General features: G+C 44.2%; 1 protein-coding gene across 1 annotated transcript; it reads right to left on the bottom strand.

The window, feature by feature from the left end:
- Window positions 1-804: 804 nt before the first annotated feature.
- Window positions 805-25,529, bottom strand: LOC147725068 (uncharacterized). The gene is made up of 3 exons (XM_086918158.1): window positions 25,261-25,529; window positions 9,180-10,753; window positions 805-903 (listed from the first exon to the last, which is right to left on the bottom strand). Exons 1-3 carry the CDS (start codon window positions 25,337-25,339, stop codon window positions 805-807), a joined length of 1,752 nt encoding a protein of 583 aa, XP_086774284.1. The 5' UTR covers window positions 25,340-25,529.
- Window positions 25,530-25,746: the final 217 nt, after the last annotated feature.

Here is a 25,746-nt window from a genome sequence, read left to right as displayed (position 1 = left end):
GACCTAGGCACTTTTCTGAGATTAACACCCTCTTCAGATTGATTATTTGTAAGCCTTGTCTAAAGATCTCCGTTCTGTTCACCAACAGATATCTGCTGCCTTACAACCATTGTCAGAGGGGCCCAGACATCAGATCCAGCCTGGGGAGTCAGCTCCAGTCCAGCTTGAAGCCAAGGTGAAGGGAACCAGCACAGGTGTTGCTGGCAACTATAACAGCGGTGAAGGTCATGAGTCACAGGCGGCGTGTGCTCATGATGGCATGGAGCCGTCATGCCGCTGCCGCTCCGTCCACGCGGCACTAATTCCCGGGCGAAATAATGAGTTGCGGGTCATGGCGGCACCACGCCGTCATGAGCACACGCCGCCTGTGACTCATGACGGCGTGGAGCCGTCATAAGTACCGGAGCACCACGCCCACCCCCTAACCCCCTCCGCGTCGTCGCGGAATTCGCGGCGCAGGGAAGGGGTTAATATTTGCATTTGGAATGTTGTTTTGTCTGCAAGAAAAATATTTTGTGCACCCTTTGATAAATACTACTCCACACCCGAACATATCATTGGTACTCTAGCCTTCCTACATCGGAACCCTGAAAATTGGAATTGGAATGGGTGGTTTTGGGATTTAATTTCTGCTTGGGGTTGGAAAATATGGACAATTCTGTTTGTGATAAGAGCCATTATTTTCTCCTGCTATCTGTGTGTTCATTAGGACCCAATGCTCTGTTCCCTTTGTGCTCCTACCTATACCTTATATATACCGGCTTAACGAAATGTTTAAAATGTAAATGCCCACTTAGCAATGGATCAGGATATTAATGAATTTATGAGGATAGATGTGCAGGATAACTTCCATGCTTCTATTAATTCATAGCGGATGTCTTCAGATAATGCTAAAACGGCCATCTGTGGAAATAGCAGAAATCACTGTTAGCATAAGCTGAAGCCATTTTGTTTGTGGCATCCATTTTAGTTAGCTATGTGTTAGTCATGTGCTTCTTCCATCCTCACTGTTGCCTGCTTTTCTATTCTGCTTTAGTCATCAACTATAGTTAACTCTTTCAGTACTAAGCCAGAGCACTGCACGAGCTCAGAAAGGCCTGTAGCTGCTAGAATGCATCTGTCTTAAACTGTAACTGTCCGGCTGTTTTAACTGATGTAAACAGAAATGTCTCCTCTCCGTTGACCAAGCAATATTTGTATGCCCATGTTAGTCAATAACTATTCTTGTATGTGCCAGTACCTCCCCTTTGAGTCTCCACTGACTATGCAACAAATGAGTATATAAGGCCCCAGGCCTCTGTATTTTACGGACTACCTCCTACAGTGGCCTGAGTGTACTTTATTGACGTACTCCCACTCATGAGAGGTTAATAAATCTATTTCTTTGAGATTACAGCTTACGTACCAATCTCTTCTTTATTGCTTTAGGAACCAGTGGACAGAGAATGTTGAACACCCTGCACCAGTGAGCCCCTAAAAAGACTCATTTCCACATTTAGACAGAGTGCGTCTATCTATAGTAAGCGTTACTGAAGCCATGCAAACACAAAACTAGCACAGAGCCGTCAACACGCCTGTAAATATCCGAGGCTGAGAGGGGTTCTTGCCGAACTCTAGAGAGACAGTCCCAGCCCAGCCAGCGAAAACTGACAGGGGCGCGGGGCTGAAGCCTGGGTGTTGTGGAAACAAGTACACGTCTTGCTGCGCTTTCCCCTGGTGGCGAGACCTCCTGAGATCAGCATGAGAAGCCCGAGGCAAAGGCTGCTCGCTCAGGGAAGGCCATTTTGTAAGCGTGAGCCTCGGTGGCCTTTACAGTGGAATGGCTCTCGGCGGGTGAGGTCCCCTGCAGGAGTGGGCCACCTGGGGATTATACATGTGTGTAGAGCACACTAGCATTCTAAAGCATCAGTGTAGAGACTGAGCAGGTGCCATGGACGGAAAACCTGACAAGTCAGGGAACCTGTGTCATGGGTAAATATATGGCGTTTGCCCATCACATCTGGTATGCCATGCAGCCTACTGTATCACTCGCATCAACCTCTTGAAAGACCAAGCATTTTCACTTGACACCAAAGGCGACCTCTAGACTTTGATGCATACTCTTGGCGACGAGGGCACCCTTTCCATGTCGATGATGACGTTAGATGTTCAGGACCTCCTTTGTGGGTGAATGGTCATCGCAACAGCATATCCCGGCAGCTCTATCAGTATTAAGGGACAGTCGGAAAAAGACAGGAGAACTCAAAGGAAGCTTTTCATAGATATCAGAGGAGTATTAGCAGGGAACAGGCAGGCACTTGGCTCCTCAATTACTCCTTCGCTGCCTTCACCAGCGACCCTAGTAAAGGAAACAGTATTATCCACAGGGTTATGGACTGCCAGCCCTGCAGTGGTTAGAATTTTTCCTTCTTGAACAAAAAAATAATTAAAGGCATTTTCCACTTTCTCTGTGTGCTGCAGAATGCAGCAAGCATAGATAAAGGAAAATACAAGGCGAAATAAAAGTCTTTCTCCTCGTTGCGCCTCCTTAAGCCTCCCCTGCGGAGGCGGAGGATTCTGACGCATTCCCAGATTTACAAAATTTTGTACATTTGTGGATGCATCAAGTTTCATGGATGTTGCGTGGGAACACCTACAGCAACACCTATAAAACGCTCCTTTCACGCAGAGTTATGCATGAAAGAGAAACATATTTACAAGGTCATGAAAAGTCACGTAGGGTGACTTTACATGGCCTTGTAAATATGGGGAAGCCCACTGCGTCGTAGGTGCGTCAATAAAAGTGGCTTGAAATAAGCCCCAGGAAGTGCACAGGAAACTAGCTCCATGAAAATAATGCTAAGTGAAAAACAATGACAGGGCCAGAGCATTGTGGTTTGCAGTCCTTCTCACAGATTTGTAAAAAACGCTGAGAGGCTCACTGTGACTATGCTTGGGGAAACAGCCTTTGCAACGTGGGTTTTACCACGTTGTACCTTTACCACGCATGTCTTAGAACGCATATGATTTTATCAAGTATACCTTTACCACGCATATAAAGTTACATTCAGGAGTGTGGGGGGGGGGGGGGTCTCCTACCACAAATACATTGTTTATAAATATAAGTATATCTATAAATATATTCACTCAAAAAAGGTTTCAGAGACGTTATAGTTCGAAATTAGCATTTAAAAAACCTTAGAAATTCACAGAACAAAAGCATAGATTTCAGGGGTGTTATAGTTAGCTGGACATTTCACTCGTACAAAACCATAGAAATTCCTCTGTTATAGTTAGTTCTGCTAACTATAACAGAGAGACCTGTGCATTTTTCAAATCGGTGGTGAAAAAATATGAGTATGTTGCTAGAGATGTGGGCCGCCGTGCCACCAATGTACTTACTGGGGAGGGTAAACACCTATTTTGGATAAGATAAGTATGGGTATAGGGGTATATGTTTTGGGGTACTGAGGTAAATGTTTTGGGGTGTTTGGGTATTTTAAGGGTTCAAATATAGTTTTGGGTTATGGGGTACAAGAGTAGTTTTAGGGTTTAGGGATAGGTATGGGTTTTGGGGTCCAGGGGTATTTTTAGGGTTCAGGGCTAGGTTTGGGTTTTGGGGTACAGGGGTATTTTTTGGGGTCAGGGGTAGTTTTGGGGTACAGGGGTATTTTAAGGGTTCAGGGCTAGGTTTGGGTTTTGGGGTACAGGGGTATTTTTAGGGTTCAGGGCTAGGTTTGGGTTTTGGGGTACAGGGGTATTTTAGGGTTCAGGGGTAGGTTTTGATTTTGGGGTACAGGGTTATTTTTATGGTTCAGGGCTAGGTTTGGGGTACAGGGGTATTTTTAGGGTTCAGGGGTAGGTTTGCATTTTGGGGTACAGGGGTATTTTAAGGGTTCAGGGCTAGGTTTGGGTTTTGGGGTACAGGGGTATTTTAGGGTTCAGGGGTAGGTTTGGGCTTTGGGGTACAGGGGTATTTTTAGGGTTCAGGGCTAGGTTTGGGTTTTGGGGTACAGGGTATATTTATAGGGTTAAGATGGGTTAGTGTTTAAGGGTGTTGGGGTATTTTAAGGAGTATGGGTGGGTTATGATTATGGGGTGCAGGGGTATTTAAAGGGAGCAGGGTGGACACCCGGAGCTGGAATGTACAGAACCTGGGAAGAAAAAACAATGAAATATTGGGCACAACGCTCGCTTTTTTTCCGTAATCCCACGCCCCGCACACGCCCACACCCCCAGCACACGCCCAAAGTACACGATATGAGACATGGCATGAAGGGCGGAACGTACCACACGCCCCCAGCGTTTGTCACGTCCCCAGCACACGCCCACAGCACAACGCAGACACGCCCACGAGGGACTACTTTGCTGACACGGTTCTTTTACCTTTTAAATGTATATGGTGGGCGTCTGCATAGCCTATGTCCTTCTGCTGCAACTGCCCTTTCCAACGCTGTATTGGGTGTTGTGATTGGTGCTGTGGTTCCTGAGATTACCCGCCTCATAGGTTTGGGCTCTCGCTTTATTATATTAGTATAGATATAGATATAGAGAGTTTATGTTATTGTTTTGTTTGTTGCCTGAATTTGAAAGGTTACTCATCTCACTATATGTCACCACAGTCACCCACTGAATTGTCTGCTTATTTGTTATTGTGTTCTTTTGTAAGATATCCCTGATTATTTCCTATATTAATTGTTTACAAAATTGGTGTGAAGAATTGAAAATCGAAACAAAATAATTAATACATTTATATTTTTGCTAACTGGTTGTAGGTGTGGTACATTCATGAATGTTTAGTACAATTCAATAGTGACTTTGAAGAAAGGTTTTGGTTCTGAACGAGCACCCCGTGGTGCTCACCCCAAGGAACCACTTGCACTTTGTATCTATACATCGGGGTTCCGAGGGAGACAGGGTGACCCGATCTAGCTTAATGGAGGTCGAGCTTGTGGGATAGGGTAACTGGGTTCTCTCCGGCCTTTTAACACTGCACTCAACAAATTCACTGACTGGGTAAAGTAACGAGGACAGCAAGGAGGCACAGCCTGCAGACAAATCCACAGATGACCAGGCCAAACAAATTGGTGAGTTCAACCTGTCCGCCGAGCATTCCACAACCCAAAAGCACAGAACGGCCTGCGGATGGCTTGGCAGTACTTGTACAAATTAATGAGAGCAGAAGCCATGCTCTGGAGACCGGTGCCAGGTTCAGTTCCTAAATAAAGGAAGTGAACCCTTAGAGTATGTGTTGGTATGTGCTCCTTCGTATGCTGCTCCATCAGTGTAGGGCAACATCCCAACAGGCCTCTGCTTTTCAAGGCTTCTACTTGTTTGTGCCTCTTGTGCTTTGCAGTCTTGCACAACTTGAGATGGTTCAGTAGGGATTACACCTACGAGGGAGAAGGGTCCCTGGGAGGAATGTTGCACTATCTCACTGGCAGGAAGGTTGCTGAGTACTCCTCTCAGTGGTTTAAAGTATGTACTCACCTCCTACCTGATGAAGTCTAATGCATCTGTCGGCTTTGGTGCAGCCTTATTCTGAAGGCAAGTCAGGTGGTTCTGATAGTAGAACACAGGCAACGAAAGGTGCACCATTTCATAATTATATTATTTCACTCAGTGAATCCACATCTCATTCTTTGCTCATATATATATATAGCAACATACATCCAACCAGTCTTTTATGTTGTGAGTATCTGGAATTTTTAGAAGATTTATTATTAATCAAGATGGTGATAATTCTTTTACAGATAGCAGTATATGGACTGGGATAAGATAACCATACATGTATATGTTTCCGGTATTAGAGACGTGCCTGATTTGATGCGTCAATATTGTATACTGCATTGAATTTTGGACGGATGAATTACCAGCACTACCAGTACTTACACCATTTTGCCTCTTGGTGGGTACTTTATCCATAAATTTATTGTTTGGTTAGACACTAGAGACTCCTCCTTCTCTTTTGGCCTTCATCCTTCATGCAACTTTTGCCTTGCCTATCCCTTAGATATAATATTGGGAGGGCATTTTAATGACGTATTATCTGTAGATTGATTAACTCTAATAAAAGAGAGAGGGACCCCACAACCAAAGGGATTGGGTGCCAAAGTAGACTATTTAGTCAAGCAAAAAATCCCTTTGGGACACCTTCTTAGAATGACAAACGTTTGACAGTCAATTTGGACAGAAACAAATAAACTAACAAAATACTGTACTCATGAGGCAAAATGCAAACACAAACAAAATTATGAAAAATACTGAACAATTTATTATACAATGCAATGTTAAAAAATAATAATTCAACAATAATTTAAAAAGACGGGGAAGGAGTAAGGAAACAATAAATTCCTATTGGTAAATAAGGAGGTATAGACAGAAAATTAAATTCAGCGAGAACGTCAGAATTATTTTCTAATCAATTTAAAACACAATCCTCCTTTTTGTTATGCGACGCGTTTCGGTGGATCATATGGTCAGACCACCTTCATCAGGGTTACATGAAATGTCTTCCCAAAATTTCTCAGGGATTAATATCAAAGCATAACGTCTCGGGGTAGGTACCTTCTATGTTTTAAAAAACCATCTCTCGTCCAGCGAGTTAAGCAACTTCTCAGGACCGGCAATCTTGCTCAGTGCTCAATGACACAATAAGGTGGGTAAACCAGAACAGTCTCAACGGTACTGCAACTAGGCGCCGATGCGGGTACACGATTAAAATTTATATAATGTTAGAAATCTCCAATGACACACAGTAGACATGAGAAGCTTTAAAGGCTACAACGTCCTCAGTCAGATACAAGGGCAGTAGTCTACTGCTATACCAAGATGGTTCCTTAATCCATTTACCTTGGATACCACCAGAGTTCTTAAAGTATCAGCGTCCCGTGTGTCGACCACCTGCAGCCTTCTGGCTGAAACGCGTCGCAAAACAAAAAGGAGGATTGTGTTTTAAATTGATTAGAAAATAATTCTGACGTTCTCGCTGAATTTAATTTTCTGTCTGTACCAACTTTTTTACCAATATGAATTTATTGTTTCCTTACTTTTAATGTCCTTCCCCGTCTTTTTAAATTATTGTTGAATTATTATTTTTTAACATTGCATTGTATAATAAATTGTTCAGTATTTTTCATAATTTCGATTGTATTTGTATTTTGCCTCATGAGTACAATATTTGGTTAGTTTATTTGTTTCTGTCCATATTGTCTGTCGAACGTTTGTCATTCTAACAAGGTGTCCCAAAGGGATTTTTTGCTTGACTAAATAGTGTAGATTGATTAATACAATTATACTTCCTTGTTTATTTTCCATCATCTATGGGACTTTCGCACTGCTCTCTCCTTTGAATTAGAGATAGCGAGATTGTCATTCACATATGGTAACGTCCCTTGGTTTTCCTCACTTACATCTTTTCATATCGCTTTGTTCCTTTCAATTGAATGGATTATGAATGTTATTTAAAAGTTATAGGGGCATATGCATCAACATAAGGAACTGCGATTCCTTAATAGTGATTTTTTAGAAACCGCTGTTTGGGAATTGCAATTCCTTATGTATGTAGGAATCGCAAAAGAAATTGCGATTCCTACATATTCCTTAATTGTGAATTGCAAATTGCGATTCACAATTAAGAAATAGCTTTCCATTCATTCCTATAGGGTGGGAAATTGCATGCGCAATTTGCGAGTACCAAATAGGTACTCGCAACTTGAGCATGTAATTTCAAGGGTGCCGAAAGGCCACCCTGATGCACCCCTGAAATTGAGATGTGACCACATGTGGTGCACACACAGGTCCCCAGGGCATTTTTAAACGTTTCTGCAAATTCAAAATCGCAATTTGGAAGTGCATGATGCATTGCATACATGGATTCGCAATTTAGGTAATCGCAAAATTTGCGATTACCTAAATTGCGATATTGCATTTGGGTTGATGCATCCCAAATTCAAAAATACTGGTCGCAAAGGGGCTGATTCGCAGAATCGGGCCGTTTGCGACCGGTATTTTCAATGATGCATGTGCCCCATGGTGTCTATAGCTCTTACCGCCTTGGACTGTTGGGTCATTAGGCGTTATAACAATCATTACACATGTAGTCATTACATTTTTCACACATCGTCTGCCTTTTTCTCTTCTCGCAACTTTCCTCATGTGACTTTGGGAGTACTCCTATGTGTACCTTTTAAGATAATATGTCCATTTCTAACTATAAGGTACACTGAGGTGTCCCAGGTGTTGTCCTTTGATGGAATTCTAGTTTTCAATGTATTTTTTACATGTAAACATGTACCTAAAATATGTTTTGTCTGTTTTATGTTCGATTATGTTTCTCCTTTTCTGTTTGACTGTATTAAGTTTGAAATATGGGATTCCAAACTTGTGGTCCTGTTGTGTCTTGGGCCACAGGAGGAAATTACAATGTACATGTATATTTGTCTTTTTGTCCTGTATGTAGTTAATTGACATGTCTGCATATATTCATGTATGTCTATGTGTGTTGTTTTACAGCCCTGAAGAAGTCCAGTGGTCTGGACGAAACGCGTTGGCTGTTATCTGTTGTACATAACTTTCATATATGAATGTTGAAAAATATGCAGAATAAAAAGAAGACTTGTACGCATTTTTGAAAATCACATTGGACTGTTAGCTTATTTCCATGGAAATTATATAATTAATATATGGTGCACCTTTTGTTGTATTTGAATTTGTATAGTCCTTTTGTTGGCCTGCACCTTGGCAGCAGGTGCTATAATTGAGTGCACAATTCAGGTAAACTGTTCTTTTAAAATAAATTGGGGATAACAGGTTAGGTGCAATTTCAATTAGGGGTTCCGCTGTCGTGTTTATGCTTGAAACATTGACAGAGGGTAAAACAGCAAAAAAATTGACCCCCGAACCCCCCCCCCCCCCTGGTTTCAGATTCACACTGATGGGAAGGTAAAGAGGAAATTGCAAGGGTGTGCACAGGTGCAGAATTAGTTTCCCGCAACATCAGTAGGTGCCAGGGAAACCCAGAGGATAATGGGAAAGATGGAGCACATAAAATTATTTATGTTGTAAAAACCTTACTGATGTGGTAAAATCCCAACTTGTCATAGCATATCATACAGTGCATCAATAGAACATTTGCACCAAAATTGCATTACTTGCCTTGTAACTTATTAAATATGTTATAGAAAGTCATCTTTTCCTACCTGAGGATTTGTGGAACTTTTTACAGGTGCTTGGTTTTTCAATGGGCTCTCTGTCGACCAGCATTGGGCTGGCTCATGGGGTTTGCTGCCAAAGGTGGGGCCGTTTTCTATTCTTCCCTCTATATCTTGGTGATGTCTTCTGCACTTGTCACACTCACATCTGTCTCTGTCCTCGGAATGATCTCCTTGATCCCATGTGGAATGGCTGCTGTTACTGACTCCAACGCCTCCTGGGGTGGGGACGACCCACCTGTTGTCATCAGAGTCCAGTAAATCATCACTCTGGTATTTTCCAACCCATCGTTGAATGTGTGAACATTCACTCTGCTCCTCCTGGTGCCCTGAAGCAGATGTGCACCTCGCTTCCTCGTACATCTTATCTTGCGGCTTGTTTGCTACATCCTGGGTGAGGCAGTTGTTACACTGGTTGAATTTTGTTGCAGAAACATTGTTCCATTCTTCATGAGGGCAACTTCCAGAATGTGTCTTCTTGATGCCAAACTGTATTTGTTCCAACAGTGGATCATGTAGGCCACAGTAGGCCATGTTGTTCATGGCAGGCAGCAAAGGTGGAAATACTGACTGGGACAATATGCAATCCATGGGTGACTCACAGTTCGTTTGCCCATCTGTTCCACCCTGCTCGTGGGAGACACATGAATCTTTAGAGAAAGTATTTTGCTTCCAGTTACTGCTGGAACAGCCTGTTGAATCTTTGTTATACAGCGGCTCTTGGGTGCTGCTCCTGCTTTGGGCCACCTCTAGTTGCTTCGACATTTCCCTTATATGCTCGTTCTCTTTTTGGCTGGTGAGCTGGATGCGGCTTTCAAAATGTGATTGCATTCGCTGGATGCGGCTCGTATGGTCCTTCGCCTGCCGAATCATTTCCAATGACTGAGACCGATCGGGACAATAGAGAGTCGAGGCTGCCTGAGATTCCTCCGGATCGCCAGGGATCCCATGGACTGGAGGCATTCCAATTTCATGGTCCCTATCAAGGATGCTGAAATTATAACAGTTCGAGTTGCTTGGTGAAGCTTTCATGGCCCTTACCTTCTGTGTAAGGAACAATTCTAGCTTTTCCGCTGCATTGCTGTTAAACGTTGATGAGCGGTCAATGATAACGTCTGAGGGTTTTCTTTCTTCCTCCTCAGTTAGAAATCCTGGCTCTGGAGTTTGAATGTGCAGGCTAGACTGAAAGGAAGCTTTGTGCGGAAGAGAGGTACACATTGCATTGGTCCCCAGATCCGCTGAGCGTGCTTTGCAGTTAATGTAGCAACTCAGGTTATCCTCTGAGTAGCTGGGATCCAGAGGTTGTCTTATGACCCTGCGAGTTTGAAAAAGATTGTCTTCCTCGGAGTAACCTGAAGGCGTCTCCTCACGGCATCTCAATCTCCTGCCACCAGGTTCCCTAGTAATTCCACCAATATTGTATGAAGGTGATACCAGTTCTTTCCTTCCAAAATGATTGGAGGGCTTGTAATTGTCTTTGGGTAGTCTCTCTTGGAGGTCATCGTAGTAGTGACTGAAATCTGGTTCAGAGATGCCACAGTTCTTTGCATTGCATGGAAGATCTGAAAGACATTCATATACCACAATTAGAAACAATTGCTCTACCAACTGCTGCACTTTTAACTACCTGTCTAAGGAGACCTCGCAATTTACTATTTGTGTAGTCCTGGGCAATAATCTGCTCTTTACAGTCCACCTTTATCATGGGAATTCCATAGAGGCATATCATTCCTTTCATAGTTATAGTAAATACAAAAATGAAGTGCTTAGCAAAAAATACAAGTCCAAAGTCGAGGTTCGCTAACGGTGCGATGCACCTCACTGCCTGATCTAAATACTAGTGCTCCTCTGCTTGGGGCTCGCTTCCATAAGCCTCCTCATAATGGGATGCAGTCATACCATACTTAAAAACCTCCAGTGACCTAAAAACCTACAAGTACAAATCACAGTAGTAAGCAGTCCAAATGTGACATCAGCCAGAACTCCACCAATGTTCTTGGCTTTGGAAACAGACTAGTTCAATAGAGTACCATCCAGCAAGACCAGCACTGCCTCTGCGCCGATAGAAAAACACAACTGCACCAGAGACTTTTCATCATAAGTACTGCTGCGGATAGAACTGCATTTGAATCAGCACCATCTTGGGAGAATTACATCCCATCCCTACCACCACTGCTGGAGTCATGGGAGCCAGGGTTGCTAAGTTACTGGTGCAGCCCAGGTCATATGAGCTGCTCTGTTGAGGTGAGGTGTTCAGCAAGTTCCATGTGATACCCCAACTCACATGCCCCTGGGTCCATGGAAACAACCTGGGAATGAAGAAACCCCACACCACCTCCCCCAACTCCAGGATGATGGATAAGTTACTCATTTATTAATTTCCTCATTTTGTATAGCGCCAAACAAAAAGTGCTGAACACCCACCCAGGCTATCCTCCTGGAAGCTCAAAAGCAGCAAACAATTCTTAAAAGATATAGGAGGGGAAATAAATTGCAAGATCAATATAAAACAATGTCACTTCATGATAGGAAGGTCTGGCCCTGCCTTATATAACATACTTCATTGTAATCATAAGGGGAGATAAAAGCCTAAATATAAACATGCGAATATATAATTTACATAGCGCTTTTCATAGGTTAACACATGCAGGGATTTCAGAGAATATGCTATGTTTTATTAGAGCCCTAAAGAGCCTACCTGGCTGTGAGTGCAACAGAAAACACTGATAAAGTAGACATTATGGCAAATGGAAATGCTGAAACAGCATTTCAAATATATTTTGCCTATTGCATCTTATCCACACATTCTGGCTAAAAATAATAACAGTTTAAAATCAAGGGGGAGGTAAACTAGCTGCCTTTAACCCCTTCCATGCGGCCGTGATTCTGCGCCGGTGCGGCAGAATCGCGAGTGGGCGGGTTTATGACGGCCCCCAGCCGTCATCAGCACACGAGCACCGTAGTGCATGATGGCTGCGGGCCGTCATCAGCATGCAAGGGGTTAAGAAGGACCGGTTTTCAACAAGTAAATCCAATGTTACTCTTGAACGTTATGATACGTGGATGCTAAAGGTCTGAGGAGTGAGAGATGATTCGATAGAGCAGCCGCTGTGTGTCCCCAATGCCTCCCTGTCCCCTTCGGTTAAGCCGATGACTCTTTTAACACCTAGAGCCTTATTACGATCTTGGTGGAAGGGATAGTCCGCAAACAAACATGACAGATATCCTGTACGCCGTATTACAAGTTCCGATGAATTACTGTAATTTTAAGACCGTTTAAGAACATATGGATGACTAAAAAAATAAACAAGAATTACAAGAATAAAGAACAGAAATAAAAGAGTATTGACAACGTAAAGTATTGGCCTGCCAGCCTTGGCACTTTACTGCACTGCTTTTTAAGTGAATGGGCACATTTGATCAGGAAAAATGATGCCACTCAAAATGCAAGTGAGCCAATGATTGAGGTGGCCGCTCTCCCCACGACTCATTGGCCCATTCCGTATACCATGGTGGATGGAAGCAAAATGTAAATTTTAGACAAACAAACCAATGAATGAAGAGAGATGGCCTAATGCCCCTTTATGTGATTTTTAAAATGTTGTTACATAAGGTTGCAGAGACAGCTAAAGCTTTCTTTAGGTCAGACCTAAATATGGATTACTCAACAGTGCCCACCCTTATCTGTGATGTGTGTCTGAGAACTGTCCTCCTTACGAGCCTTGTGTCACACTGTAACACCTTACATGGTGCAAAAGTGACGCAGGGCTCTCATAAATAAGCCCCTAAGTATTTACAGATTAGTAAAAAAAAAACGAGCCTTTCAATCATGGTAATTCGTAGCGCCTCAGGAAATGTCCCTGACTATGCAGATGTAAGAGGGTAATGGTGGTAACTATGAAACCTGGGAGACCATAAGTGATTTTTTGGATGGAATGAGGGAATGATGGGGACAAGAGACAGGACAGCCATGGACCGATATGGGCTCCAGGTCACATTCTTCTATCATATCCTCAAAAATGGGCTGCCCACCGAATTACAAAGTGATTTGGACAGCGTAGTGGGGTTAGACACCAAACCCTGGGGGGAGACACAAGCTCACATTTTACACTATCACAAAAAGAAACAAGAAAAGGATAGGGAGAAACAGGAGCAAGCCCAGAGAGACACCGCTAGGTTGGTCCAACACAAATTGAAAAAGACTGCTGGGGGCACGGGGGCAGGGGGTAGTGGTGGTGTTCACATTGGCCACACGCATTCAAATGGCACCTTTCTTGAAGGAGACTCCTTCACAAAACCCCAGTGGGTTTCAACATAACTATAACAACAGAGGCCATGGTGGTCGGCAGCAACCAGACCTAAGGAAATGTTACTATTGCCACAGAATAGGCCACTTGGCAGATGTCAGATAAAAGCATACAACGAACAGAGGTCAATGAGCTAGGGCCAGTCACCACAAAACCTCCATTCATAAAAGCAAGCCCAGGGAGACACAAATGCACCCTACACATAGACGCAGGGAGGTCAGGCGGCCCCTGCAGCACCGCAACAGGGATCAGGTAGTTGAACAAATGTGTGGCTACTGCAACACAGACAGGAAACCCAGCCCAACAAGGACCAAGGTCACAACCGCAGCAGGGAGGCGTAACTGTCTGGGGAGGTAATGCCTTCATGCAGTACCCAAATGTCCAGAAAGTTAAAACCTCCAATGCATGCCAGTCATTTCACCCACCCCTCAAAAGTCAAAAAGAAAGCCCTATGGGACAATATTAGGAATTCAAGCCTTTACTGGAGTCCATGAATTCAAGGCTGCTGTATATGCTTTGTCGATCAGGTATCCACACTAGAATTCGCCATTTCATGATGCCAGCGGGAGCTTAGGCCCCACTCTGCTGCTGATTCCCCAGGGCAGGGCTGGCTGGCCACACCCAGGGCGGGGGAGGGAGTGGGGGAGCGGCAGTAGGCACCCAGGTCCTTGTAGCCTTGGGGCTGGTTCCAATGACCAAGTCGAAAGGTCCTCATTCTCGGACATCCAGCCCGAGGCCAAGTGTTATATATGCAGTTGCTTTAAGATGTAGTGTATGGTAATGTAGGGTTCATGACGTGTTTATAGTCACTATGTTATACCATAACAGATCTTTGGGTTTGTGTTCATTTAAGTGCATGGAGTGTTCCATTGTGATTCTGTATTCGGGAATTTCTGACCCTGGTCAGTTACTTGAAGACCTTGTTTTACACAGTCCTGTTGGTGCTGTGCTGCACAATAAACTATGATTTTTTATAAAAACAAAAGCATCTTTACTACTCCAAAGTTCCTTAATGGCTTGTAGCCCCAACAGTGCCCCCAAAAACTAAAAGCCTCCAACCATAAGGAGACTTCCTTTAAGTTCCAAAACAAAGCAGTCCTCCAATTTCGGGAGCTAGGGTTCCCGTATGCTTGCATAGTGAAGACCCCATAACCTACACCACACAAGATCCGACAGGATGCAAAGTGGCGCATGGAGCCGAGTCAGTCAGGAGGGGAGGCCCACCCGAATAACCAACTGTCTCAGTCCATCACCTTCATCAGATGAATTTCGATTTCTTAACCATACAAACTCTGGATTCTCCATGCAGCAATGTTTTTCCTTCCTTTTCCTCAAATTTTTCAAATATCATAAAACTGTTCACCGGGTCATGCCCCTCCAAAATTATGACAGAAGCGTGAAGCCGGTTAGAATCCCCTAGTCTTGAGCTAGGAACCACAGGTTCAAATATCAGAGAAAAGACGTGGTCCAAGGGAGATGGGGTGCTTCAAAGATGGGGGTCCGCAAAATCCATCACAGCCCAGAGTGAGAGTAGAACGCAGAATGTGCTCACTCCTGTATCAGGCCTAGCAATAACCCAATACACCAGGCCTTACCCACACCATCTGGAGGAAGCAATAAGCCCAATTTCTGACACCGCAATATCAGAAGCACATGAAGGCCGTGGAACAGCTCTCCAACTCCCTCTAGTTCACAACAAATTGAGATAACAGATCATAAGAAGTTCTAGGGAAGCCAAAAAAAGCCAGATAAAAAGAAGGCTAACGCTAGCCCTCAAAGAAATTGCTAGACAAAGGGCATAGTCAAGACACTTGGCGCCACGAGGGAGGGTCACGTAGCATGCTGAATGTCCAAGTGTACCACATTTTCAGGGGCCACATCAACACCCGGAAGAGATCTACAGAGGGCGAACTGAGAACTACGAACTGTATCTTGAACTTTTTGTTTCAATAAGCCCCCAATCATCAGAGGACTACAGACACCTCCCCTGTATTTGTCCCACGACATACAATGTTCAATAAGTTATGTATTGTTGCACTTCTATGTACCCTATGTTTACTATGGGTGTTGCCGCATCCATTCATCACCAAAGAACTACATAGTCAAATGGAGTCCACCCTGAAGCTATCACCTCACTTGCTTAGGGAACTCTCCCACATTACTTATAATTACACAGATCCCCACACTAGCATCCCACATGCACTACACAGCTCCCTCTTACACAACACCTAGTATCAGCACATGACTGCCGTTGGCTCCAACACATCAGCCAGGTCTTGTTATGTCTGTTCGCTGATATCACATGCAGTAGGCACAGACAGGCTTTAATTGTCCCAAGAGGTCGCCCTCGAAAAAGCAAAATGCCTTCTCCACCTATACCTATGTAATATTAGGGCCAAAATACAACCAAACAGAGTAGAACCCCATAGAGTAGTAGTGAATCTGACCCAATACGAGGCCAATACCATAGCATTGTACCTTTTCACCGAACTTAGCAAAATTCCAACTGAGCTAGCTAGGATGAGCAGGAGGGGCACCATAGGGGAGGATGCTGTTTGGCCCAGAGACTTTCCAGAGAAAGGATTCCTGGAGGTAGCAAAACCACCACACCAATGCACAAACACGTCCGCTCGGGCTTCTATCTGTGGTCCCAGAGTAGCCCTTAGCTTATCTGGGGCTGTCTTCTTTAATAACAAATGGACCCCAGAGATGGAGTCCCAGTGTAGGGACATCCATCTCAATGGTGCAAAGGGAAATTGGTCTCATAGGGGTGGGTTGAACAACAGCATAGATACCCAATGTCAGAAAATCTGGGATACTGAGGTGAATAGATACACATGGTTAGAAGGGGAGAGGCAACCCCTAAATGTACGGAAACTTACACTGTATTCCTTGTGTTTTAGAGGTAAAGTGGAAAATGCTCAAAATGATGAACAGCACTGAGCTTGGCCTTAATGCGATCAAGGAAGAACTATGTGCCATCCGCCTCATGGTGATGCAACATCAAAATGTTTTGGACTTAATGACCTCAATGGAGGGAGGGGTGTGTGCGCCAAGATTGGTGCATCCTGCTGCACGTTTATCCTAGGCAATGACATGGACAAGGGGACTATGACTCTTGCCATGCACGCATTGCACCTTTTACAAAAAGACATGCATGAGGAAGGATGTGCCCCTGAGCAGGAATGGTTTTTGAACTGGTTGTCCTGGCTACCCTGGTGGTTGACCAGTCTGCGCACAGCATTGCCTGTTTCCATATTCCTATTGTTTTTATGTGGTTTCCTAAAAGGGGGAGTTTCCTGCTATAAAAACTCAGTCCTCAAATTGGGTAGAATACAAGTAACTAGGAAAGTAGTAATAGTAAAAACTAAAGAACAACAAGCCCCAAATAATGTGACTGTCATGAAATATGGGATAGATAGTGTAGTTGAAATTTCAGCTAGAGGGGGAATGTTAATATTGATAAAATCTATGCCAATGCTTATAATGATACATTTATTTGCAATAATGAAATTTCATCTCTATTGTCGAATTCACCCGTCATGAACTCTTCATCAACCCTGACACAGAAATACGTGGGCAGGCAGGCTCTGAGACCTAGGTTGAGGTTACTGATTGACAGGTCACAGTTGGGGTGGCACGTATCTGGCAGACAAACACATGAACTTGAAACTCAGGTCAATCCCCCAGATAAGCGTAGCGACACCATAATGGTCCAGCAAGATTGGTCCCAATAAAGCACAAATGGCCGGACGGGTGCGCACATTCCCTAAATGTGGCATCTTACATAAAGTAAGATGCCACATGAAGTTAGGAACACAGCCCATCAGGACACAGCACACACAAAACACGCAGTGATCATGCGCCCCTCATGCAGGACGTCTGGAAACGTTGCTCACTGGCCCCCATTAGGTCCAAGCAAGGTCAAGCCTACAAGCGTTTGTTATCAGGGGCCTTATTTATGACTCCAAAGACAAGACCTGCTTTCTTTTGCCAAAAAAGGATCGCTGGAAATCCTTTATGGAACCCAAAAGAAATGTATAAAACCCTGTTCAGATTGAATATACATTGAAACAGTCCTCAGACCTGCTTCTGTAACTGTGCTCCTGGTTGAAGTGTATAACTAAACCCACTGTTCCTGTTTTGCAAGTGCCTCTTGTCTTTTGTTTTCAAGGTAAATTCATATTCGAACAGCAACCATATACTAGGGACTTATAGGTAAATTAGCATAGCCCAATTGGGTACTAGCCAATCAAACAAACACACTTTAAAGTCAAGGCAAAGTCAAGATCTGGATAGCAGGCTTAAGTGCACTCTCAGAGTCGAAAAATAAGCGGCATCAATCCAAAACTTTGGAGTGACCATACAAAAAGACCTTTCCTTACAACTGAGGTGGAATCTCTGTTCTGCGGAACCTGTACTGTAGCTGACACAAAATTAGTCCTCCAATATGGCCACCATATTTCCAGCAGTCCCTAGATAACGATGAACTTCCACCATAACTTTTGTTTTCATTCTGCATCCACGTATAACCAAGCGGATCCAGGTAGGATTTTGTTTGAATGTTTCCTGATTTACATGTACGCACAGAGATTTATGATAGCAGTATTCTTTATGGGTTGATCCTAGCTTAAGAAGGCATGGCTGTTATTGAATACTAGTGAATACTAGCACTCAGCCAGGAATTGCTCTAGCAGTCTTTCAGTTGAGCACCCATATGGGTTTAAAGATGTTCACTATATTCAAACAGTTCATGGTGAAAGAACTGTTTGCTGCTCTTAGCACTAAGCACTAGGCAAAGTATGGTGATCGGGTGCGCTCGATCCAAGATGGAGCTTCTTGTGCAGTCGGTCACAAGATCTCTGTAGCTTAGATACCAGCCACAAAAAGGACATTTTAGTGGGTTATAAATCTTGTGCTAGCCGGTTCTGAAGAGAGGCGTGTAGACTGCTTTTTTCGGACAGTTGGTGAGCCCTATTACTGCCTGAGCATGGATCAGACAAGTGAGGAGGTGGTGGGCCATCCAGCTAGGTGCTGCCTGTGGTTTCAATTCAGTACATGATTGTGGTAGCTGTAGAGGCAGAATGTTGAACCTGAGAAGGCCATGTACCTCTCAAAGCTCCAGAATTCAGGATTTGATTTGAAGACCCAGAGTGATTGTTGAGGAAGAAGGGAGAAAGGGCCTTTTTATATAGGGGCCAATGTCATAGAATTATTGCAGTATTTATGTGAGAACCTCAGCCTATCTGCCCCGATGCCCTCAGTTGAAGAGAATGACTTCTTATCAGAGTGCCAGCGGACAGAAACAGAGTATATTCCACTGGATGGAGCTACGTGGCAGGTGCTGTCACGTATATGGAAAGAGATAGACAAACCTAATTTTCAAAAAATGTTATCCAGGTGATACACTGTGGATACATCTTCAGATGAATTCCTGTGTGTGGTAAAGTTAGATAAACTGAAGGAAGACCTCTCTTCTCAGGGTAATGTAATCTCGGATCATGCTTTACCATCAGATCCTACTGAAAAGTGTAAGGAAATGCCTCTTTTTGCACAATCACACCAAACATTTGGACTGAAGCAGTTTGTTTTTGGACTCTGAGAGTGCACTGAGGCCTGCTAACCAGACCTTAGTGCTAGTGTACTGACCCCACAAAGTATAAGTCTAATTCGCTTATAACCAATTAGTATAACTTTACTTACTTATGTTGGCCACTAGACAGCCTTCTGCCCTCCTGGGAGAAATGAGAACAACTCCCAGAAGTAAGAAAAGAGGCCTGCTGTTGGAAGAGGTGTTTCCCTGGGAGGAATGCAACCCGGGTGAAAGCACAAAAGGTGAGCTTCCAGGGGAAAACTGCATTTGAAGGGCAAATGGTGAAGACACACAAGAGATGCTGTTCTTTTATTGAGGTAGATGGCTTGGTGTCGAGGTCACAGAGGGGAGACCAGTAGCCAACCGTATTTTCTGTGGGCGAGTAGCCCTCATGTAGCCACAACTCTAAGGTGGGCTACCAACCTCGATTCACCAAGAGAGGGGTTATACCATTTAGGAAGTATAGAGCTCTCTGGGATAGCTAGGTGCCACACACCGCAGGAAATCATCACCAGGTGGGGAGGGTCCTACTAGCCCATTGGCTAGTAACCGCTACCTTCCCTGAGGCATAATTATGACACCCAGACCTCAGATCACATCTGGACTGAAGAGGGGGCCGAAGAAGGATGAGCCTGCTGCTCCCTGGACCTGGCAAAGCAAGCCTGCGCTGAAGAATGGATTGCACCTGCTCATCCTTGGGCTAGCAGAGAGGGAACTGTGCCTCTGGTGCTTGGCTCATGGAAACTTTGCCCCGGAGCCCCGACAGAAGAGGTGAACTCCAAGAGTCAGTTGACTGACTTTTGCTAGACGGAAGAGGACTTCAAGGGCTCGGCCGTGAAAGCAAGCGTAGCCCCAGGGAGAAACCCTGTTAATCGCACAACATGCTCAGCATCCTACTGCATCCTATATCCTTGCATCAGGCCCACTTAGTTTATAGCGATATGCCCATAGCGCCTGGAACTGGCCTTGTGACTGCTTTGGTGCCAAGGTAACTGTTCTACTACTTATTGTCCCTCTTACCTTTCTACTGTCAGATTTAGTTACCCAAAGCAGACCAAAGTAGCCAAACACAACTCTTTAAAAGTTTTACAAAGTTTCCAAACTTTGTGGTTGCCAATGCCTGTTCGTGCCTTTTAGTGAAAAGTTGAGATTGATGTTTCACTTAAAATCTCTATCCCTGGAACCCTCTGGTGGAGTTTTGTTAATTCGGTGTCTAACAATTCATAAAAATACAATATAAGTTTATAAACTGGTGTTGGATTTCTTTTGTGTTTCATGACTTTCTTAATCTGTGTTTTTGGTTCTTCTAAATGCTTTGAACGTGTTACTTTGTTTAAGTCTGACTGCTCGAAGCCACAGCTACCAAGTGTTGAACTAGGGTTTAACAGACGAGCCTGACCGGACCCAAGTTGGTAATGTGCATGTATTCTACAGTGAAGTCACAAACCACACTATATAACACATCACATTTCCTCACAATAAGACAGTGGAGAGTGCAGTGAAAAGGTCATATGAGGCTTCCAACTTTTCCATAACAGCGAACACATACACTTCTATTGTTGAATCTCTCTTCAAGGATTTTCAAGCTTTAGCAGGTAAGGTGAATAAGGGCTTGGATTTTCCATCCCTCCTTAGTCTTATGGAGCAACTGCTTCGTTGTATTCAGACTTGTCGTTCAATCATTTATGTGCCTCTGCGGCAGCTTCAGGATCTGCGATCTGTGCTAGTCGCCATCTTTAGATGTTCACATGAGATGACGATGCAGCGCCAAAATCAATTTTAATGAAGTTACAATTTGATAGATCTAGGCTGTTCGGTCAACAACTGGGGGGACACAAGGATTGAAAAGATGGTGGAGAACAAAAAACATTTACCTCCTGTCAAACCCTTTGCCAGAGAAAGAGGTTTTTGGTATAAAATGGACACTTTAACCTAGTTCTTCAAGGGGGGCTTCCCAGTGCTTTTGCAGAAGGAGTCGCAGAAAGGAGGCCCTAATTCCAGAAAAATCTATGTTCCGACACACCAGGTACACCACCAACCCACTTCCTCCAAAGTCATGGCTTCCACTTGGACTCCTCAGTAGCAAGTGGTCTATTTTTAAAAAAACATTTTGAGGTGTGCAGCTCCAGATCTCTAGGCAAGGAAAGTGGTATCAGAGGGTTACAACTTGGAATTTTCAGAGACCCCGGCCCCCTATTGCAGGTTGAAAACTCTGCGACAGCAGGCTTTTCTGGACAGAGTCCAAGAGCTAATCCTCAAGGGAGCTATTAACCCAGTTTCTCGTCATGAACAAGGTCAGGGATCTTGTTCCATATTATTTCTGGGGCAGAATCTGTCAGGAAACTCCTGGCCTGTGCTAGACCTAAAGGGTCTGACTCATTTTCTAGAACATCGACCTCTTTCAAGACGGTAACCCTGCAAAGCATTTTTTCTGCTCTTAAGAAAAGGGAACTATCAGGCCACATTAGATATGTTCGAGGCATATCTTCACGTTCTAATTTTTCCAGTTCACCAAAAATACCAGAGGTTTGCCGTGGGGAATCATCTTTTCTGGTTTTGTGCCCTCCAATTCGGTTTGACCTCGGCCCCAGGGGTTTTCACAAAGTTCTTGACGCCTCTGGTGGGTATTCTGCACAATCTAGGAAATCAATTATATACCTATCGGCAATTTCTAATTATTCGCTTCTTCTCTCCTTAAGGTGGAACAGAATGTCAAGGAAGTTTTCAGCCTTCTTGAACCTCCAGAAGTCCCACCTTCTACCAACACATTTCCCTGCAGTTCAATGGAGCTCTTTTTCGCATTGGATTTGAGAGAGGTGTTTGTCTCTGACCAAAAAAAAGACAGATTGGTGACTTATTTATTGAAACCTTTGAGACGTCCTGAAGCTTCTAAAAAGTAATGGCACAGCAACCAGGGGAGATGGCCTCAGCACTGTCGATAATTCGCTGGAACCGTCTCCACCTATGTACTTAGTGCATCATATCCTGCATCATTGGGCTACTCTGTCCCAGGACTACGAAGCATCAGTTCCAGTAACCCTTCAGATAAGGTCAGATCTGCTGTGGTGGCTTCTTCCAGCCAATGTACATAAAGGGTACTAGTTAATTCAGCCTTCCTCTATCACTATAACAAGGGATGCCAGCAAGAGGGGGTCGGGCGGTCCTCAGTTCAGCCACTGCTCAGTGCAGGTGAAGCAGCCAGGAAGCCTGCTATTTCTCCGATTCGAGGGAATTAGCTGGAATAAGGGAGTCTCCATTATAATTTCTTCCTCTAATCAGGAACCAACCTGTCTTTATGCAAATGGACAACCACGTGGTCAAAGCTTACTTGAATTGACAGGGACTCTGTTTCTCTTTTCCCGGGAGATATGTTTATGGTCGGAGGTGAGTCTCCACTGCCGGGGCACTCTATTTTCCAAGGAGGGATATATATTTTCCTGCAGGAGGTTTCTGACATCTGTTTCCTTCTGTCTTTCTCAGCAGATTTTTCAGATGACGACCCGGAGATTTGGCCACCCTTGCCTGGACCTCTTTACCACAGAATCCAACTCCCTCCTTCATCAATTCTACTCCTGGATCCCGTCTCTAGCAGCATGGGCAATAGATACCATTTCGGTGACCTGGCCACAGGGTCTTTTGTATTGCTTCCCACCTTTTCAGTTAATAGCCTGAGTCTTACAGAAGATCTCACCAGAGTTCTTCTGGTTGTAGAGGGTCGAGGAGGCCTTGCTTTACTCTCCTACTTCAGCTGGCATGGTTTCCTCTCTAGGACTTGACATTTCATCCCTTTCAATTGAGTCTTCTGCATCTTTCCCTAGAGTATCTCAGCCATCTCAATTGTGGGGCCTGGCTAAGGAACATTTGACTCTTTTGTCTCAAGGCTGTTCTTTTGAGGTTGCTGGGTCTATTTAAATTTCCTGTAAATTCTCTACAGGTAAGTCTTACATTCCAGATTGGCACAAAATTGAGACCTGTTGCTTGACCAAGAATATTGAGCTAACAACCTGTGAGCATGTAAAGGTTTTAGATTCCTTGTGTGATGGGTTTGCCTTGGGTTTAGCGATTTCTACCATCAGAGCTCAGTGGGCAGCAATCAAGGCTTTTCGGGGAAGGGAGTGTCTGAGGTGACTCCTCAGGCATTCCGTTCATTATATTTTTTTCTTCAGAAACCATTGATTCATTCTCCTATCTCTGCCTGGGATTTACCTTTGGTTCTGTGAGCACTGACGGGAATTCCTTTCGAATCCTTCAATTTGGCTGAATCCAAATATCTAAGAGAGTGGTCGTTTTGATAGCTATCTCCTCGGGCAGAAGAGTTTGTGAAATTGGGACATCTCTTTCTGTTCTTCTCATTTTTACCCAATGTGACACCTTCTTTTAACTATACTGAGAACATTGTTCTCCCGATATCCCATCCTACCACCTTTTCGGCTGCGGAGGAAGTTCCACAGACTGTTGATATACACGGGCTCTATCTCTGTTTATTTATAACGGGACACTGGTGTTCCGCAAGATATATTCCCTATTTTTTATCTTTGGGGTTCCCAATGGAGGGACTCGTTCATCCACTGCCATACTCTCTAGATGGATCCAATCTCCCATCATTGAGAGTTATGAGACTGTAATTATAAGTATGACCCTTCAGACTCATGGGAGATCTGCAAGGGACATCTTCACCTCCCAGGCTTCTTTTAGAGCAGCCTTGCTTTGAGACATTTGCTGTTCAGCAGTATGGAAGTCTCCACATACTTTTCTTTCACATCAACGTTTACCATTGGGTGAAGATGTTTTCAGCTTCATTTAGTGGCTATGCTTTGTCTTCTGTTTCCTGGACATAATCAAGTTTGTCTTCACTAAATTTCTTTCAAAGTATGAATTAGAATACATACTTTATTAAATCACATGTATTGCGTCCTACCTGGTGTGTTTTCTCAATGATGTAACAATAAGAATAATCAAATAAATTTGCTTGGGTATTATCTTGCATGTATGACTTACAGGGGAAGACAGCGGAGGGTGTAATACCCAGTTACTTACCTGTAATCCTTATTACCCTGAGTCCAGTTCTTCCCTGGTAAAGTCCTCTTCCCATGCCCCCATCCCCTTACTGGGGTACGGGCTTCATTTCGTCACATGTTTGATTCTTGTTTCAGCTTTACTATTGACAGGAAGTTATGGTGGAAGTTCCTCCCTTATCTATGGTCTTTTGGGAGTATGGTGGCCATATTGAGGCAAGTAATTTTGTTTCCGCAAGGGATTCCATCTCGCATGCAAGGGCTGTATCTGGGAAGGCCTGGACTTGGAGTAATGAAGATTAAAAGTAAGTAACCTGGCATTCCCACTGCTCAGCAAGGTGGTAGAACTTTTCACGTAGAGTAACTTTGTGAGAGCTACGGTTCTGTGTGAATTAAATTCTGGGTGTACCGTATACTAAGGCTTCTGAAGCTCCAAATGATAGGAATGTGTCCAGCTACATGTTGCTACTGGCCCATCACAGGGTTCTGTGGAAAAGGAGCCCCACCACTTCCAAGAGATGCGAAGAGAAAAACAGTACATGAGCTCCTCATACATTTGGGAAAGGCAGGGAGAACAGATGTTTGAGGACATGCTGTCAGTGACATTAAACTGGAGGCCACCAGGTCTACAATGGATATGTGGGGGTATTGCACAACTCTGCAACCAAGTAGTATGACAGAATAATGCTGCAGTTCTTAAACTAATGGATCTGGGGGGATTTGTGATGAACAATGGTTTTGGTTAATCATTTATAGAAAAGCTGTTCATTCTTGCTGAGTTATCCATCATGCAGTGCTAATTGGTATAAAATGCTAAGGTTGTTTCTGTGCTGATTCAGAGATTCCGGGGTATGCTGCCTCCTTTATAGACTGCAATTTGTTCTATTGAAGATCTGTCTGACTCCAAAAGCCCCCACACCTAAAGCACACAGGACTGGTGACAAGAACCTGTTTTCCACTTCTACGCAGGGCCAAGACTATGCAGCCACGCTTTTAGGAGCTTGGTAGAACCCAAGCATTTAGGAATTATGGATAGTACCAAGAGTGAACCCTACAACAAGGGGATCAGAACATTGTCAGGTCAAACTTCAAGGAGCAGATACAGAAGGTGGCAAAAGTGGACTAAAAGTGACCAACATACGAGAGGTTCTCACCTTTTGCTACTGCTGGTCCTGGAGTGTCATCCTTGGACCTCCCATCTCCGGGCCTGAAGAGAGGTTGTCTTAACTGCATGTGTCCATGTCCACGACTCTGCTGCGGGTCATGCTCCCAGGCCTCGTGTGTCCTTGGACTGTTGGGCGAGCATCTTCGCTCCCATGGTGGATTTGGGTTTTGAGATAAGGTCCCAAGTTCCAAGCCAGAGCCTCTTCCAAAATCCTGTGATGAAAAGCGGGGTTCCAGACCATCCTCCCTCCTTAGGCTGTCGGGGATGTCCCTTCCCATTGGGTGAAGTTGGTCTGGTTTGGAGGATACAGTCTCTGGGTACCACAGCCTGTACCACAGTAGCTTGTCATCCTGAGTTTCTGGCTCACACCGTTTGTCACTTGCAGTGCTCCTGTTGCTCCATCTTGGCTCAGACCCATTAGGTCTGGTCGGTGAATGCTCCCCCTGGCATCCTTGGTCATGCGCAGCCGGAGCAG

The sequence above is a fragment of the Lissotriton vulgaris genome, chromosome 4_1 (genome assembly GCF_964263255.1).
Source record: "Lissotriton vulgaris chromosome 4_1, aLisVul1.2, whole genome shotgun sequence".
Classification (NCBI taxonomy): domain Eukaryota; kingdom Metazoa; phylum Chordata; class Amphibia; order Caudata; family Salamandridae; genus Lissotriton; species Lissotriton vulgaris.
The sequence above is the reverse complement of the archived record's forward strand: the minus strand, read 5'-3'. Positions and strand labels throughout refer to the sequence as shown.